Raw genomic sequence first — 16,729 nt, forward strand, 5'->3', positions numbered from 1 at the left:
GCCTGCCGGAAGAACGTGGGCGCGCGCAGCCTTCTGGGGCCGGAAGTGGGGCGCACGCTGCGGGCTGGCTGCTATGGCGGCGGCACGGAGCCGAAAGCGGTGAGTTCGGGTCCGAGAACCGACTCGGCCTCCCGCGGCTGCGGGGTCCCCTCGCCTGGTCTCCCGGGGTGGCGGGGCCGGGGCGAGCTGGGCTGGCGCGGGCTGTGACGCCGACGTCGTGGTCCGCAGGCGCCTGGCGGAGCTGACGGTGGACGAGTTTCTGGCCTCGGGCTTTGATTCTGAGTCCGAGCCCGAGCCCGAGCCCGAGCCCGAGCCCGAGGGCGTCCCGGAGGCGGAAACGCGGATGGCGCGCGAAGCTGCGCGGGGCCCCGGTGGGCCAGGCGGGAGCCCCTCGGCCAGGTGAGTGAGTGGGACGTCTCCCACGGACCCCGTGGCCAGGACCCCCTTCCTCGTCCTGACCCGCCGCGCCTCCAGGGCCTCGGGGCTGAGGCCCTCTGACCCCTACCCCCAGCTCCTGCCGTTCACTCAGTTGTCTGATTCGATGGTTTTTGAGTGTTCGGATCTAGCGCTCTTTTAGGTTTAGTGAACAACACGAAGGGTCTTCTCCGGTGTAGGGACCTTGTAGCGGAATGGCTCGCAGGAATAGTGAGTTAGATGAGGTGGATACTGTGGAGGGAAAGGAGAAACAAGTGTCTCTAAGAACAGGGAGTGTTGGGAGGCGGACAGTTGTTGCCATTCAGTGAGGAAGGGAAAACTGAAGAGGTGATTATTTAGCGGAGACTAGGGAGTTAGGTTCGAGTATGGTACGGCATGCTCATGACTAAGTAGTGAGAAAAGTAAAAGGCCAGAAGCGGGAGCATGTCTCACTGCTTGGAGGACAGCAAATGTGACTGCAGGAGAGGAAGTGAAGTGAGAAGTCCTGGAGATTGTGAGGAGCCAGGTCTTTGGACTACTGTAAGATCTCTCTACAAAACAGCAGTTGCCTTAGCGTTTTCAGCAGTGGAAACAGGGCTACCTATTTGGAGGGTGTTACAGCGGTTGTGAAGCAACGGGTCTGAATCAGTGTGGTAGCACAGACTAGTTTCGAAGATGCTTCTAACGGGGTTTCTGGTAGGTTGCATAGTGGGTAGGGGTGAGAGAAGAGAGGCTTAAGCAATGCTGCAGGCTTTTGCCTAAGCACCTGGAAGAAGGGAGTCACCATCACCTGCGACAGTGTAGGGTATGGGTTGAACAAGTTTTGGAAGGAATGCGTGTGCCATTAGCACAGCGTCGTGTGTTGGGTTTGAGATGCACGTCCTAAACTTTAATGCTTGGAGACGTAAAAGTGGCCATCGAGGGCTTAGGAGAGAAACATAAGCACTCCTTGTCTTGGCTTATTGGTAGCTGTCCTGGAGGAACCAGACCTGCCTCCTTGGCTCTCTGGAGACAAGCAGGCTGGTAGTGTGGTGGGGACAGGAAGCCACCCCACAGTTGGCTGGGCTTACCGACCTCCAGCCTTCTTAGCCGGCGAAAAGGCCGTGCCTCTGAGCACAAGGACCAGCTCTCTCGGCTGAAGGACAAGGACCCCGAGTTCTACAAGTTCCTGCAGGAGAATGACCAGAGCCTGCTCGACTTCAGTGACTCTGACAGCTCTGAGGATGAAGAGCAGCAGTTTCATGCCCTGCCAGACACTTTGGAGGTGGGGGCCTTGGCACTGTTGGGGAGGGGGTCCCTGGTGGCCTCCTCATCTTGCTCCATCCTGACTTTTTGTGTCTGATGTAGGAAGCAAGTGAGGAGGAGGATGGAGCGGAGGACAGGGAGGACAGTGACAGAATTCCTGGAGGACTAAAGGAGAAGAAGGACTCTGCCCCTGTTACCCTAGCCATGGTTGAGCGATGGAAGCAGGCGGCAAAAGTGAGAAGTGGCGGGATGGGCAGTTGGGTTTTCTCACCTGGGGCAAAGGCTCTGCACTCACCTGACCTGAGGTGCCTCTTCTGGGAGGAACCCTTCTCTGGGACTTGGGAATCTGGAGTTGTGATCTGCACGAAGGAACTGCACAGTTTCTCCTGTGTGTAGGCGGCCCTGGGCCTGTATCCTTTTCTCTGGTTAGAGACCCTGGGGTTCAGCTGGTTCCCTTCCTGGCTTGCTGGTCCTGTCTCAGTTTTCTTTTTTGGGTTCCCTGCTGTCAGAAGTCCCTGTGGGGGACACTCTTCTTTTTTTGGTTGGTGGAGCCAGGTCTGGGGAGAGGGTGAACTCCAGATACAACTTGGGAGCTGCTGTGGCCCAGGATCCAGGAGCTTGAACCCCCTACCTGAGGCCCCCAAGCTGACTCCTGCCCTCTTGTGAGGGTTTTGGATCCTGGCTCAGTGACCTGCAAACCTCCCCCTGCCGTGTCTGAGAACGTGGCTGAGGATGGGGGTGAGAGGCGCCTTGCTTCATAAAGCTCTTGGGACCTGGGCTGTCGCTTGCTCTGCCCAATGAAGGTCTCCCAGTGTGCTTGGTTTCCGTCTCTGCAGCAGCACCTCACTCCCAAGCTCTTCCACGAGCTGGTGCAGGCCTTCCGAGCAGCAGTGGCCACCACCCAGGGAGACCCAGAAGCTGCTGAGGCTGGCAAATTCCAGGTCACGGATGGTGCTGGTGAGCTGGAGACGAGGGTTGGGAACCCAGGACCCAGCCTTTCTGTTCTGCGCGTGGGTCTCAGCAGCCTTTGTGGCTTCCCTGCAGTGTTCAACGCTGTAGTTACCTTCTGTGTGAGAGACCTCGCTGGCTGCCTGCAGAAGCTGCTGTTTGGAAAGGCCTCGAAGGATAGTGGCAGGTGAAAGAAGAGGGAGTGCTTATCCATCCAGGCTCTTTGGGGGTCGTGGGGTGTGGTCAGGGCTGGTCCAGGAGAGTATGTCTAAGTGGATGGAGTTTCCTGAAGGAGGCAGGGATGCTGGCAGAAGACAGGTGGAGGGTGGAGGAAGAAAAGGAACAAGAACAGGTGTGGTGACTGAGTGAGGGGGATGGGTTTGGGGAGGGGGCTGCGGGTACCTCTAAACTGGCCCTGGAGCCAGGTGGCATGAGGATGGCAGGCTGGTGGGGGCACCGAAGGCCCCTACCCTTTGTCCTTTGTGCATTTCAGTAGACTTTTTTGAATGTCTGCTCTTCTGGAAGATGTGTGAAGGCTGAGGGGAAATGCCCTTGGGGAATTCACTGTAAGGTTGGCTGCTGTTGTCAGGTCTTCCAGGTGCCCAAGTGAGGCCGAGCACCTGCATTCTTAGGTGAAACTAAACTCATGAACGGTGGCGTCTCAGCCTTTTCTAAAGTCCTTATAGGCTGAAGGGTACCTGTCTGCAGTGCCAGTTGGTGGTATCCAGGTTAGACTCCCCAGGTGCCCGGGTGCGATCCCAGAGGTTTTGGGTGCTGGCTGAGGGGTCTGGAACTTGGGCAGGAGTCTGGAAGGGGGCACCCTGTGTGTCCGTCGAGTGAGGGAGCTAGAGGTTAAGAGTCCCTGGGGCCTTGGGCTGGACTTGGTCAGGGCTGGCAAGCGTTTGAGATACGTGGAGGGCAGCTCCTTGGCTCTCTGGCTGTGCCGGCTGGTTTGAAGAGGGGCTGGCGCTGCTCCCTGAGGGCACTGGTCTGGCACCATGGGGAGAGGCGTCTCCTTGAGAGCAGGTTGGTGCAGCCTCGTGTCCATCCATCTGGGCTTACAGTGGGGAGGAGACGGCTCCTTCCTGGTGTGTCCTCAGGTCAGGGGCACTGTCACTGGGCAGCATTGTGTCTGAGCAGCAGGGGTTCACGTGGCAGTGGGGGTTCTCTGCAGGCCAGTGCAGCCGACCGGCAGCCCCCTCTGGGGGAAGCTCCGTCTGGACATCAAGGCTTACCTGAGCTCAGTCATACAGGTGTGGTGCAGGCCAGGGGTGGGGGTGGGGGTCTGGAGTGCCTTCCTTGCTGGTCCAGGCCTGGCCATGTCCAGTGCTCTGGCCTGAGCCTCTTGGGCCTGTGGGTAGCCTTGGGGCCTCAGTGTCTACTCCCTTCTCTTTCCCAGCTGGTCACCTGCTTGACGGAGGCGACGGTGGCAGCAGCCGTTCTGCAGCACATAAGCCACCTGGTGCCCTACTACCTGACCTTCCCCAAACAGTGCCGCATGCTGCTGAAGGTGGGAGGGCTCCCTGTCATCTCTGCACACCTGCGCACACCTCCCAGCCCTGACCCCGGGCTTCTCGGCGTGTGAGGCCATGCTCTGCGAGGGGGCTCTTTGCTGTCTTGATAGGCGCCACAATGAGCTGTGCTTCTCGTGTGTGTGCTTACGCACATCTGTTACACACATGTGTGCGAGTAGCGGCCTTGGCACCATCGTTTCTCTACGCTTTTCCTGCCCACCTACCCGGGTCCTCCGGGAAGGACTGCCTGCAGCCCCTGGGGGAGGCCGGGCGGGGGCTCCTGAGGAGGCTGCCTGCTCCCACCCCTTCCTGCAGGCACTCTGGATTGGGGGCGCTGGGCAGTGAAATCTTCTTCCTCCTCAGAGGATGGTGGTTTTGTGGAGTGCTGGTGAGGAGACCCTGCGCGTGCACGCTTTCCTGGTCCTCGTCCGAGTTTGCCGGCACAAGAAGGACACGTTCCTGAGCCCTGTTCTCAAGGTAGCTCTGCGGGCTGTGGCCTGCTCCTGTGGTCGTGCCCCTGGCCGGCGCCGGGACCCCAGGTAGCAGCTCACCGAGAGCGGGTGGGGTGGTGACAGTCGTTGAAGCTGGGCCTTGCTGCACTGTGACCCCGGGTTCCTCATTTCCTGTGACCCCGGGTTCCTCATTTCCTGAACGGCTGTTCATCCCTCGTTACCATCGGTGTCTTAGGAGACCCCCCAGTGTTGCCTGAGGGGCCGCATGGAGGGGATGGGGTTGCAGCCGCCGGGTTGTGCTGTGTGTGTGGGGCCAGGGTTCTGAAGGGAAAGCCTGGAGCCCGGCGGGGGTCCTCAGGGCCCGGCAGGCTCCATGTCAGCTTTGACGGGGACCCTGGCAGCACATGTACATCACGTATGTGAAGAACTGCAAGTTCACGTCCCCCGGTGCCCTGCCAGTGATCACCTTCATGCAGCGGACGCTGACGGAGATGTTGGCTCTGGACACGGGTGTGTCCTACCAGCACGCCTTCCTCTACATCCGCCAGCTGGCCATCCACCTGCGCAACGCCATGGCCACGCGGAAGAAGGTGCCAGGGTTGGGCTGCTGGGTGGGGAGTCCAGGCAGAAGCCTCACCTGTCGGGGGAGCCCCCAGCCCAAGGACGGGGACATGTGGGTGCTGCCTGAGGGGCAGATTGGGTGGGGGGTCCCACAGACAGCGAGGAGGAGCGCCCTGCTGGGTCCCGCAGACTCATGGCCTCGCCAACCCCCACCCCTTGTTTCTCCAGGAGACGCACCAGGCCGTGTACAACTGGCAGTATGTGCACTGCCTCCACCTGTGGTGCCGCGTGCTCAGCTCCGTCCGCCCCAGCGAAGCCCTTGAGCCTTTGGTCTATCCCCTCTCTCAAGTCATCATCGGCTGCATCAAGTGAGGCGGGCTTGGCTGGGACCTGAGGGTGGAGAGGAGGCGGGGGGGCTGCCCTGGAGGGTCGAGATGGGGGGCAGCCTGGAGCCGGGGTCAAGGCCTGAGCGGCCCCTGGCTCTGAGTGCTCCTCTGCCCTTGGCTTCATCTGGGAGGGGCGTCCTGCTGACAGCGAGGCAGGGGAGGGGCTTGGACGAGCAGTGACCCCGTACCAGGCCCCGAGGTTGAGCTCGAGGGGACGAGTCCTCCCCTCCTGTGCTGTGGAGCTTGGGCCTGCCTTTCCTGGGCCCTGAGGGGCCTCGCTTACCCTCCCGTCACACCCAGGCTGGTGCCCACGGCGCGCTTCTACCCGCTGCGCTTGCACTGCGTGCGCGCCCTGACGCTGCTGTCGGAGAGCACGGGCACGTTCATCCCCGTGCTGCCCTTCATCCTGGAGGTGAGCGGGGCCCCCGCGTCCTCTCTGGGGACCTTGTCCGCCGACCCCTGGTGTCTGCGTGTCGGCCGCAGGAGCGGGTCCTGTCGACCGGCTGGATCGCACGGGCAGCGCGTCCCCGCTGAGCGCCAGGCCGAGGAGTGCTGGTCGGTGCAGCATTGTGCCACCAGGGCAGGCCTGAGGCCACACGGTTCTTGTCCCGGATTAGGTGGCGCAGGCTTGGCGGGGCCCAGGCCTGGGTTCCAGAGCCGTGCTCTCTGCACAGCCCTGTCCCACAGCCCTGTGTACGTGCCCATGTGCGTGTTTGCGTGTGTCGCTGCGTGTGCTCATGGCTCAGGCGCGTAGAAGACTGGAGTCCAGGGCCGAGAAAGCCTCTGATGAGCGAGGCCTGACCTGGCTCCTTGGGACCCACTGTCCCTCCCTCCCAGGAGCGTCCCCTGCTGGACGCACGAGCAGTGGAAGGCAGACGTGCTCCTGCTCTTCCTGGCACAGTCCCACAAGGCCGACGGTCCCCCTGGGGAGGCCCGTCCGCTCTGCTGGGGCTCGTGGCCGGCCCTGGTCTGCACCAGCCTCTGGTCCCCAAGCGCCTCGTGTGCTGGCTGCCTCTTTCTCTCTGTCCCTGGCTGCTCAGGTGAGAGCAGGAGGCCAGGGGTCCCCCAGATGTCCTCACAGGGCAGGGCCCTGCTCAGTTGGTCCAGCATGGCCTTCCATCCCTGGGTGACGTGGGCTCTCCTTTGCCATCAGAAGCAAACCATGGCAGCAGAAACTGGGCTTGCAGGGCCTCTGTGCCCTTCGCTGGCTGGGCAGGTGGGAAGCCAGACCCCAGCCCTCGCTTGAGCCGGGCCTGCTTAGGCCAGTTTATTGCTGGCCACCTCCACGCCCGTTCTTACGGCTGTGACTCAGTTCAGCTGCTGAGTGTCTGCCGGCAACATGGGATCTGTTGGAGCCCTCCAGTGTGGGCCTCCCTTGGCCCCCCACGGCGTCCCACCCTTAGGCTGCCCCGTACACACCTGAGGAGCACCAGTGCCTGTCCCAGGTCCCCACGCGAGGGGCTGCTGGCTGAGAGGCCAGAGTGGGCTCCCGCTCTTGGCGGGGACAGGCTTCTGGACAGCCGAGGCCATCGTGGGTGGCTGCTGGCTGCATCTGCGGAATGCTGGAGGGGCTGCCCAAAGTCCAGGCCTGCCTGTGCCTGAGCTCCAAGCCACGCCGTGGACCCCTTCCTTCCCGTGGGCCCTGGGGCTGGTGCCGCCAAACCTAGTATGGGAGCTGGCCCTGGGCCAGGGCATTGGCAGTCGTGTGTGACGAGGTTTGGAATGGTGGTAGCCCCAGAGGGACCTTCCTGGGTGTTTGGAGGCTTGTCCTGTGGCTTCCTGGCCCAGTGGATGGGTGGGAAAGGGCTGGTGCTTTTGCAGCCTGGGGGATGCGCATTCGTCCTACCTGCTGTGACGGAGCCTGGCCCCTGCTGGACAGGATTCCCTTGGGGCCCTGTGACCCTGAGCCCCAAAACCTGTGTGGCCAGGAGCCTGGTGGCCCCCGTGAGGGCTCGTGTGGGGTTGCCTAGTGTCCCTGTCTCCTCCTGTCAGTCCAAGGACCGGGCGGGCTGGGGGCAGGGGGTGGGCGAATACGCCTTGCCCTTGGCCAGGACCTTCTATTCAGGGCTCGGGGGAAGCAGCACTGGGGTCTTCTGGTTTGCCTCCCTGGTGGGTGTTGGCCTGGGTGGCGTCACCACAGGTGCTGGGTCCTGGGCGGTGGTGTCACTGCAGGGACGTGCCTTTGCGGCAGGTCTTCCAGCAAGTAGACTTCAACAGGAAGCCGGGGCGCGTGAGCTCCAAGCCCCTCAACTTTGCTGTGATTCTGAAGCTGTCCAGCGCCAACCTGCAGGAGAAGGCATACCGGGTGAGGGTCCCTGAGGGCAGCATCCTGGGTGGGGGTTTCTGTCAGGACAGCAGAGAGGGTGGCTGCAGGGATGGGCAGGTGGGTGGGGTGGAGGGGCCCAGCCTAGGGAGTGCTCCTGGGTGGGGTAGGGGAGCCTGGCTGGCCCCTGGACATCGCAGGGCTGGGGAGCGCTGCTGACCTGCTGGCCTGCGGTGGGGCGCGCCCCAGGTCCTGAGCACAGGGCTCCCTCTTCACCCACAGGATGGGCTGTTGGAGCAGCTGTACGACCTCAGCCTCGAATACTTCCACAGCCAGGCCCACAGCATCGCGTTCCCAGAGCTGGCATTGCCTGCCGTCCTGCAGGTCTGTGTCCCGCCACTTGGGCTAGTGGCCAGACCCCTCCTGGGTCCCGTGGTATCTGAGGCCTGTCAGGCACAAAGAGGGGCGCTCACGGGGGCTACAGCATGCTCTGGTGAGGGCCTGAGCCTCTTGGGTGGTCTGGGGCTCCTCCCCAGGGCTCCCCAAGCCTGACGCAGCCGCAGCCACAGTTAGAGCAGTGGGGGAGCCTTCCTGGATGACCGTGGGGCCCAGGCCCAGGCCCAGGCAGGCTGAGCCTCACATCCCCGCCCTGGCATGCTTCTCCTGCGTGGTGCTGGCAGTCTTGCTCTCCCTGGCACGACAGGGTGGGGGCGGGGCCCTTCTAGGTTGCTTCTCGTGCCCCACTGGCTGCTTGCTTTTATCCCAGCTCTGCCCACCCCCGGAAGCTAGTGCCCTTCACAGGATGGGGCACTGCTGCCCTGTTTGGCATCAGTCCCCCTAACCTCAGGCCTGTGTGGTGGGAAGATAGGGGGTGGGGCGCACGCAGATGTGCAAGCACAGCACACAGTGTGCCAGCCGCACACATGCGTGCAAAGCATGGCATCAGCTTCTGCCTTTTGTGTGTCCTCTTGGCCTTCAAAGGTACCTGTTTTTTGGGTGTGAGGTCCCTGAGTGGGGGCTGCGGTTTAGAGCAGGATCAGCAGGTATTCTCAGCAAAGGGTCAAATCTTGAACTTTCGCAGCTTGTGGGGTTCTCCCAGCTGCTCTGCTACCCCGTTGAAGCATCAAAGTAGTTGCAGGCAACTCGTACACAGCTGTGTGTCAATAAAGCTTTATTGACAGGCAGGTGCTTGGCTGGATGTGGCTTTAGTCCCTGCCCTGGTCAGCAGGTCAGGCTTCCTTGCTTGTTGCCCTCCCGGCTGCCTATGGGCCTGAAAGCCTGCTTTGTGGCCCTGTGGCTGGGGGCATAGAAGTACCGTATCGCCCCACACGTGCGCACACACTCTGCTCTTAAATGGCCCGTATTCACCGCCTGCCACGGCACGGGCCTCCCTGCCGCCTGCCTGCCCCTGCACGGCCCTGGGCTGAGCAGGGACACAGCCCTCAGCCCTTCCCTTGCCCCTACAGCTGAAATCCTTCCTCCGGGAGTGCAAGGTGGCAAACTACTGCCGGCAGGTCCGTCAGCTGCTGGAGAAGGTGCAGGAGAATGCCGAGCACATCCGAAGCCGCCGCCAGAGGGCCACCTTCGGCGTGTCCGACCTGCAGGCTGTGGTCAGCCTGGGGCGTCTGGGCCCGTGGAGTGGTTGGGGGTGGCGCTGCCCTCGTGCACTCAGCACAGTGGTGGAGGGTGGGCATGTCTCCCTGGACTGAGGGTCCAGCGTCCCCAGGTTTTGCTGAGCAAGGACGGGACCCTCCCTTCAGGATACCTGGGAGAAGCAGACTCGGGAGGAAGGGACCCCGCTGGCCAAGTACTACAGCCACTGGAGGAAGCTTCGGGACCGGGAAGTCCAGCTGGAGATCAGTGGCAAAGAGCGGGTGAGGCTGGGGGCCTGCGTGGCCTCGGCCTGGCAGTGGGGAGGCGGCAGGGCAGAGAGTCGACTTCGGTCCCCTCACTGCTCGGGCCAGGAAACCGTCCTCTGCCCTCAGGCCACCCTGTAGGCACCAGAACGGTGGGTGGGGAGGAGACAGACAACTTTGTGTTGGCCTGGGAGGGGGGCTTGGGGTGGTGTGCTGTTGCCGTGTCTGTCTGTCCTGCGAGTGGGAGGGCAGGGGCCCCAGGCAAGGCCAGTGTCCTCAGGAATCAGCTGCGACCCTGACCACAGGGGCCTGTGTCTGGGAATTTCCAAAGCAGGGTCAAATCAGAGTCTGGGGGCCAGGATCCCTATTCTGGAGCAGGGGAGGGGGCCTTTGTGTCCTGTGGGGCCATTGCCGTCCAGGTGCAGCAGCAGGGGGTACGGACAGGGGTCACTGCTCGTAAACGGCCGTGAGCAGGGTGGGGGGCGACAAGCAGGAGCCCGGTGTCTGCTGGGGGTGCCGGCACTGGGGGTGAGGGGAGTGTGGGCCCCTCCGGCCCAGGCCCGCAGCCTGCCCCGTGCCCCACTCTGTTTGTCCTGGTCCTTCCAGCTGGAAGACTTGAACTTCCCAGAAATAAAGCGGCGGAAAGTGGCAGACAGGAAGGACGAGGACCGGAAGGCACTTAAGGACCTCTTCGACCTTGACAGCGGGGAGGAGGATGCGTCAGAATTCCTGGAGAAGGGTGTGGGGGGCTGTGCCCTGAGTGGGGGGGATCCTGGTGCCTTTCGGGGGCACTGTGGCCACCGGGATGAGTAACTTGGGGCCCAGCACTGGGGGCGCCTGCTGAAACCTTGTGGGACTGCTGGGGCTCCCCTGGTGGAGCTGCACCCACTCTGCCCTGGCGGGTCTGTGGGGGTGAGTGTCCCTCACACAGGCCCTTCCTGGTCCCCAGGGACGCCTGGGCCCCTGAGAGCTGAGGAGGAAGAGGATGCCGCCAGCAGCAGCAGCGGGGAGGGAGGCAGCGACACAGAGGGTGAGTGCCGTCCTCTGGCCAGGAGCCCCTGCGCTGGGGGCTGGGTAGGGCTGCAAGAGACGCCAGGCCAGCTGCTCCTGTCAGCCCTGGCGGCCAGCAGCAGTGGTGCTGATGAATTAATTAGTGCCATGATTAATTAGTGATGAATAACCTCCAAGGCTATTTTCTTCCTGGTAAAGCAAGATTTGTGTGGTCTCTCCCTCACCTGCAGATGGAGGTGCAGCAGTGAGCCTGGGCCCTGGGGAGCTGCAGCTGCTGGCCCAGGGGCCGGAGGACACGCTGGAGGACCTGCAGCTCTCCGAGGAGGACTGAGGCCCCTGGAGCACTGTGGGCCGTGGGGGCTGCTGCCTGGGGGTCCCACCGTGTGTTGAGGTCAAGGGCATCCTGGCCAGCGCCAAGCTGGGCCTGTGCCCCCCGACACCCCAGACAGCGGGGGGAGGATGGTAAATGTGGACAGGGCTTTATTTTATGACATAAAGATCAAACGTACCCAAGCCAGGCCAGTTCCTCAGGGATGGGGGCCGGCGCCGTGGACCCTGCCCCAGAGGCAGGGTCAGGAAAGGAAGCAGCCCTGGGACGAGGCTCTAAGCCTTCTCTGACCTCAATGCCCAAAGCCTACAGGTCAGTCCAGACGGAGCCTCCCTGCCGGCCTCTTGCTGCCTCCGTCCACCTTTGGCTCGTCTGCAGCCCTGCAGATGCAGAGGCCCAGGCCAATTGCTGGCAATTGCCTCCACAAAGCTGGAGCCGTGTTCCTTTCCTAAGACGTGTGTGCTGCATCCAAAACCAGAAGGAAAAATAAGCTGTCCGGAGGTTCCTCTGCACAGAGCAGCCACCCGCTCAGCACAGCGGCTGGGAGGGGTCTGTGGGCCCTGGGGGCAGGGCTGCTGCCCCATTCTCCTGCTTGGGTGAGGCCCGGGCCGCCAGGGCGTGGCTCCCCCCATAGGGGGAGGTGGCTGTTGCTGGGGACGAGGGCTGCTCTCCGGTGAGTTCGCACGCTGGTGCCCGCACGGCTGGTGGCTGCAGCGGCAGAGCCACGGGGAAGCTGGCCATGTAGAAGACACGGCCCAGGCGCTTCGCCACCTGCAGAGACGGCTGGGTGGGTGTCCTGCACGGCCCCTGGGGGCGGGGCCAGGCTGCAGGCTTCGTGCCCCCCCCCACGGCTCACCTGAGCCCGGATCTTGAGGGCTGGCCCCAGCTTCAGGCCCATGGTGGTCAGCAGGTGCTCCTCGGTCAGCAGGGGCAGGGTCTCCCCGTCGATCCCCTGTTCCCTGAAGACCTGAGGGGCGTGGCGCTTGAGTACAGGGAGCCTTGCACTGGCGGGACCCCTCCCCTCAGCAAGGGCAGAGTCTGCCTGGGGCACCGCCCTCCTGGGGGTGTAAAGGTTTCCTGAGGGAGTAGCCAGGAGGGATGGAACTATTTGTGCAACTCACAGAAAACACTTCAAATGAAAGAAACACCCCTTTGTGCCCGGCAGAAGCAAAGGGGGTGGGGTTTAGACCAGCGCCCCTGCCCCTCACCGCTGTATACTCTGCGCAGCCAGCCAGGCCTCCCACGAAGCTGCACACGTCGTCGACGCTCCACCTGCTCACGTCCTCAGGGCTGGGGGCTGCCTCCTCCGAGAGTCCCCCCATGGCCCCTGAAGGGGGGGCATGTTACAACGCACATCCCCTCCTGACTGCTGACCTCTACCTGCCCCACAGCCCCCCTCCCTGGGGCCCTCCAAGGGCAAGTGGGGTGCCCACCTGTGTGGAGGCAGGGGCTGACGGTGTAGGGCAGGCCCTGGGGCAGTGGGGGGGGCAGGGTAGACCCAGAAAGGTGACCCTTGCCCTCCGCACCGGCCCTTCCTGACCCTGGGACCTGGCCTGGGGTGGGGACCCGGCCTCCTGCAGCCGCGGACTCTGCGTCTTCTCCGTCTGAGTCCTTGGGCTCCTCCTCGGGGCCATCCTGTGCCCAGAGCCCGGCCCCTGTAGTCTCCTTGGACTCACTGGGCCGAGCTGAGGCTGGGCCCGGGACCCCTTTCCGCGGGCCTCGGCGCGCGGGCTCCCTGGGCGGGGTGGGGGGGGCCCTGGGGCGGCAGGGCCAGCAGGGGCGCGGAGCTGTGCCTCAGCACCAGCATGGCCCCGCGCCGCTGCAGTTCCTCGGCGCCGTCCGGCGGGCGCAGGGCGGGCTCGGGCGCCAGCGGCTGCGGCCTCTCCAGCTCCTTCTGCCGCAGCAGCTCTGCCGACGTCTCCAGCCTGGGCCAGGGAGGCAGTCAGTGGGGGCGGGGCGGGCTGCCCCCGTCCCTGCCGGGGCGCGGCACCTACCGGGCCAGGTTCTGCTTGCGCAGGAGCTCCTGCTGCCGGGCGAGCATTTCCGCCTGGGCGGGGGGCAGGAAGCCGTAACCTGGGCGGAGGCGACAGTCGGCAGCGTCAGCCTGCCCCGTGTGCCCCCGCTCTGCCTCTGGCCCCGACGGGCAGGGGGCGGTGGACGCGGGTCGGAGGCACCCCCGCGGCCCGGGCGGTGGGCTCGCGCTGCAGGCCGTCGCGGGCCCCCCAGGACCCGCCCGCTCCTCACCTGGGGTCTGGCACAGAGCCGAGGGCACTCCCAGGAACGGGGGCCTGAGGTGGGGGCCCAGGGTGATGTGCGGGGCAGTCTGCGGCGACAGCAGGGGGGGCGGCTGAGACAGCTCCCTGCGGGCGGCGGGGCGGTGAGGGCGCGCTCCAGGGTCGAGCCGCCGCCCCCAGCCGCCCGCCCCCGGGCCGCCCCCGCCCCCGCCCGCGTCCCGGGGCCGCCTCCCTAATTGCCCGCCTGGCGGGCGGTCGCCGCGCCTCTGCTGCTGGCTCGGGTCGCGCGCCGCTCCCGCCCCCGCCGGCGGCGCCAATTAATCTCGGGCGGCGGCGCGGAGGCGCTGACCCGGCGGGCGGCGGGCGCGATGGCAGCGGTAATTACCGCGCAGAGCCCGCCAGGGGAGCTCCCGCCGCCCGCCCCCCGTGGACCCGGCGGGCCCGGGCGGGGCGTAATGAGGCGCAATCCCGGAGGCTGCAGAGGCAGCTGCAGACTTGCCGCCGGGCTGGTGCGGGGGGGCGCGGGGGGGCTCGGGGGGTGCTCGGAGGAGCGGCGGCTGCGCCGCGCGGCCCAGCCAAGCGGGAGGCGATGGGGAGCCGCTGCGGCTCTTCGTGCCCCAGTGTTCCCCCTTCCTAAGCTCTCGACCCCACACGGGCCTGGCAGACCCCAGCCCCAGCCCCTCTTGGTGCCCACCCCACCTCCGAGTCCTCTTGAGGGCCCTCTCCAGGACGCCATCCTGCTCCCCTGCTCTGCCCACACGCCCCTCTCCTGGGACTCCCCAGTCTCCCTGAATCCCTGAAGGCCCCTCGGCTACCTGTGAAGGGAGTGAGGCCCTCGGCTGTTCCAGAGGCCGCCACGGAGGAAACCAGGTCACCCCTGACGCCCCTGCACAGGCAGCGGTCACCCCACCCCTGCCCTGGCCTTCTGGAGCCTGAACCCAGCACGGAGACCAGAGCCTCGCATACTCGGGGCACCCACCCCTTCCACATGGGGGGGCATGTGCATCTGTGTCAGCAAAGGGGAGCTGGGTACCCCAGACCTGTGGACATGGGATGCTAACCCTGCCCCACCCCAGCTTTGCAGCCCAGAAGCAAGCAGAGAATACGGGGCCGTTCCTGTCAGCTCACTCCCGTCTCCCCCAAAGGCAGCCCTGCCTCTTGTCCCAGACCTGTCTGGGAAGGACAGGGCGGCTGCTGGGGCTGCGCCTTCCCGATGCGGAGCCAGGCCTTGCTTCCGACGCTGACCAGCTGTGGCCAAGGGCAGGTGAACTTCCAGGCTGTTGGGGCTCCTTGCAGCTGTGGCTGCCACCTCCTGCCGGACCCTCTGGAGATCTGGGGGGGCGGGGGGGGACAACAACCATGACCCAGAGACTGAGATCCGTGGACTTTAGCTCCCTAGGGAGCAAATGACTCCTCCCAGGCACCAAGGAGTCCAGGAGCCAGTGGGAGCAGGTCCTCCGACTGGCCCTACTATGTGCCAGGCCCTGGGACGTAAAGGCAAGCGGCATGCAACAGGGCAGAAGAAACAGTCATTGCAAAGCAACAAGGCTAGAAGATGTTGGGGGGGAGGGGGCTAGGTGGGCACGGTGCTAACTAGAGAGGTGAGAGGAGGGAGAGCTCTCAGGACCGTCAACCCAGTGTCGGGGCAGGGCAGCAAGAGAGAGGCTGCAGGTCGGATGCTCTTGTCAGGCAAGGGCTGCAAGGAAGGCTGGGGAGGAGGGGGCTGTGCCAAGGTCCAAGTGAGCCCAGCTCCCAGAGGCCAGGAGGGGTGGGCAGATGGCGCCTCAACGCTGCAGGCTCTGAGGCTGCTCCTAGGCAGGCAGGAAAATTCCAAAGACCCCCCCGTACCCCAGACAACTTGCAAGGTCAGAGGCGACACTGAGAGCGCACACATGTGCCCGTACAGCACACAGGGCACACGCTCCACACGCGGGCACACTCACTCTGACCCATCCGCCCCTCACCCCTGCAGCCTCCGTTCCACTCAAGGCGGGGCCTGAGTCCCTCACGCAGCCCCCACTTGTGCAAGCTCAGCCGCCACCGCTGTTTATAAATTAATTACCCAAAAAGCGGAGGTTGCTCCTGCGCCGGGCAGGACGCCAGCCCGCAGAGCCAGGCCGGCGCGGCCGCCTGCACTGATCCCAGCGGGCCCGCCGCCCCCGCGCCCCCCGCGCCGGCGGCCCGAGGTTATTTACAGGCGGCTGTGCTGGAGGGGGGCGAGGGGGGTGATTGACAGCCCCAAGCCCGCCGCTGGGTGCCCCTCCCTCTTGCTGGCTGCAGAGCAGGCCCCAGGCAGGGCAGGGTGGGCAATTAAAAAGGAAGATTTTTAAATTATTAACATTTGGTGAATTATTCAGGCTCCTGGTGCCTCCTCTAAGAAGAGCCTTGCCCCTTTCCCGGAGTCCCCCATCCAGCTCCAGCCAGAGGAGCCCAGCTCCCCTCAACTGCCGGCCACAGTGGATGGGACTTTCAAGCAGCCCCACAGAGGGTGGGGGTAAGACCCAGGAAAGACAGACGGATGGTACCTCCAGCTGGGCCCTCTTGAGTCGGCAAGGTGCCAAACCCTGAACTGCTGCCTGGTCGCGTCCCTGTGACCTCCCCAGGCCTGTCCAGGGCTCCCCGTCCTCGCCCCACCTCTCCACCGCGGCGCCTGTGCGAGGCCTGAGTGCCCAGCTGCTGGCACAGGTCTACATGCGCACTGGCTCACGCCCTTACGCGGTTTCCGCGGGAGGGAAAGACGCAGACGACAGGGTCTGTCCCTCCCTCTCCTGGACCAGGGGCCTTGCCACACTCAGGTTCCTCCTCTGTAAAATGTGCGTGCTAAGAACAGCTCCTGGGGGCTGCGCCCAAGTGAGACGGCAGGGCACGGTCGGTAGGGGACACGCGGGTGGGAAGGGCGTTTGGAGGATGACTCTAAGACCACCGCCATAAGCAGCTTCTTTGGCAGAAGGAGGCGGCACACCCTGACACTGCCCACCCTGAGTGGCTCCCGGGGCGCAGCTGATCCTCATCCATTCCCTGCCTTTGTGCAAACACCTCTGGGAGGCGGCAGGCTGGGGCATACCTTGGCTGGGTAGACCCAGGTGGTAGAGGCGCTGGGGGTCCTCGAAGCTGCCGACCTCACTCAGCGCTGACATGAGCCTCCGGTAGTGATCCTCGGGGGCCATGCTGGACCCCAGTTCTGGCAGCAGCAGAGTCTCTGCGTGGAAGGGGAAACATGTGGTGAGGGGCTTCTCCTCAGAATGCTGCTGAGGGGAGTCCCTGCCCTGTGGGATCCCCCCAACAGGGCCCCACCCCCGGGCTGGGCTCCCACCTGGGGGGGACGCGCTTCGGGCTCTCTTCTCTGAAGGACAGTCGCTGGTGATGTGGGTGGAGCAGCCCAGCCTCTTGCCCAACAGGTCACCTGTGGGAGGGTGCAAGCTGGGAGGGCGGGGCTGGACCCCAGGGGGCCTGCTGCCAGGTGGGGCAGGCACAGGTGCGTGTGGGGGCCGTGGGAGGTACGGGGTGAGGGTGTCGC

At 64.5% G+C, this 16,729-nt stretch overlaps 2 protein-coding genes across 3 annotated transcripts in view; one reads left to right on the forward strand and one right to left on the reverse strand.

Moving 5' to 3' along the window:
- NOC2L (NOC2 like nucleolar associated transcriptional repressor) lies at nucleotides 1-11,163 on the forward strand. Of its 2 annotated transcripts, none has more exons than XM_004483088.5 (19): nucleotides 1-99; nucleotides 229-399; nucleotides 1,495-1,678; nucleotides 1,762-1,893; nucleotides 2,496-2,616; nucleotides 2,704-2,794; nucleotides 3,782-3,860; nucleotides 4,007-4,117; nucleotides 4,485-4,598; nucleotides 4,975-5,163; nucleotides 5,363-5,502; nucleotides 5,821-5,932; nucleotides 7,712-7,825; nucleotides 8,066-8,167; nucleotides 9,250-9,393; nucleotides 9,544-9,657; nucleotides 10,246-10,378; nucleotides 10,589-10,669; nucleotides 10,881-11,163. In XM_004483088.5, the coding sequence occupies exons 1-19, from the start codon at nucleotides 74-76 to the stop codon at nucleotides 10,979-10,981; spliced, it is 2,259 nt and encodes a 752-aa protein (XP_004483145.2). In that variant the 5' UTR covers nucleotides 1-73; the 3' UTR covers nucleotides 10,982-11,163. The 2 variants fall into 2 exon arrangements, with proteins under 2 accessions (XP_004483145.2, XP_004483146.2); XM_004483089.5 differs by having other exon boundaries at nucleotides 1,504-1,678.
- The window catches only part of SAMD11 (sterile alpha motif domain containing 11), an 18,988-nt gene continuing 13,372 nt past the window's right edge, over nucleotides 11,114-16,729 (reverse strand). Inside the window, 10 exon segments of the mRNA XM_058304703.2 lie at nucleotides 11,114-11,749; nucleotides 11,835-11,945; nucleotides 12,187-12,305; nucleotides 12,412-12,731; nucleotides 12,733-12,903; nucleotides 12,973-13,051; nucleotides 13,223-13,338; nucleotides 14,382-14,544; nucleotides 16,277-16,411; nucleotides 16,526-16,615. Coding sequence (XP_058160686.1) covers nucleotides 11,507-11,749; nucleotides 11,835-11,945; nucleotides 12,187-12,305; nucleotides 12,412-12,731; nucleotides 12,733-12,903; nucleotides 12,973-13,051; nucleotides 13,223-13,338; nucleotides 14,382-14,544; nucleotides 16,277-16,411; nucleotides 16,526-16,615 — 1,547 coding nt within the window. The 3' untranslated portion in view covers nucleotides 11,114-11,506.

The sequence above is a fragment of the Dasypus novemcinctus genome, chromosome 9 (assembly GCF_030445035.2).
Source record: "Dasypus novemcinctus isolate mDasNov1 chromosome 9, mDasNov1.1.hap2, whole genome shotgun sequence".
In the NCBI taxonomy this organism is placed as follows: domain Eukaryota; kingdom Metazoa; phylum Chordata; class Mammalia; order Cingulata; family Dasypodidae; genus Dasypus; species Dasypus novemcinctus.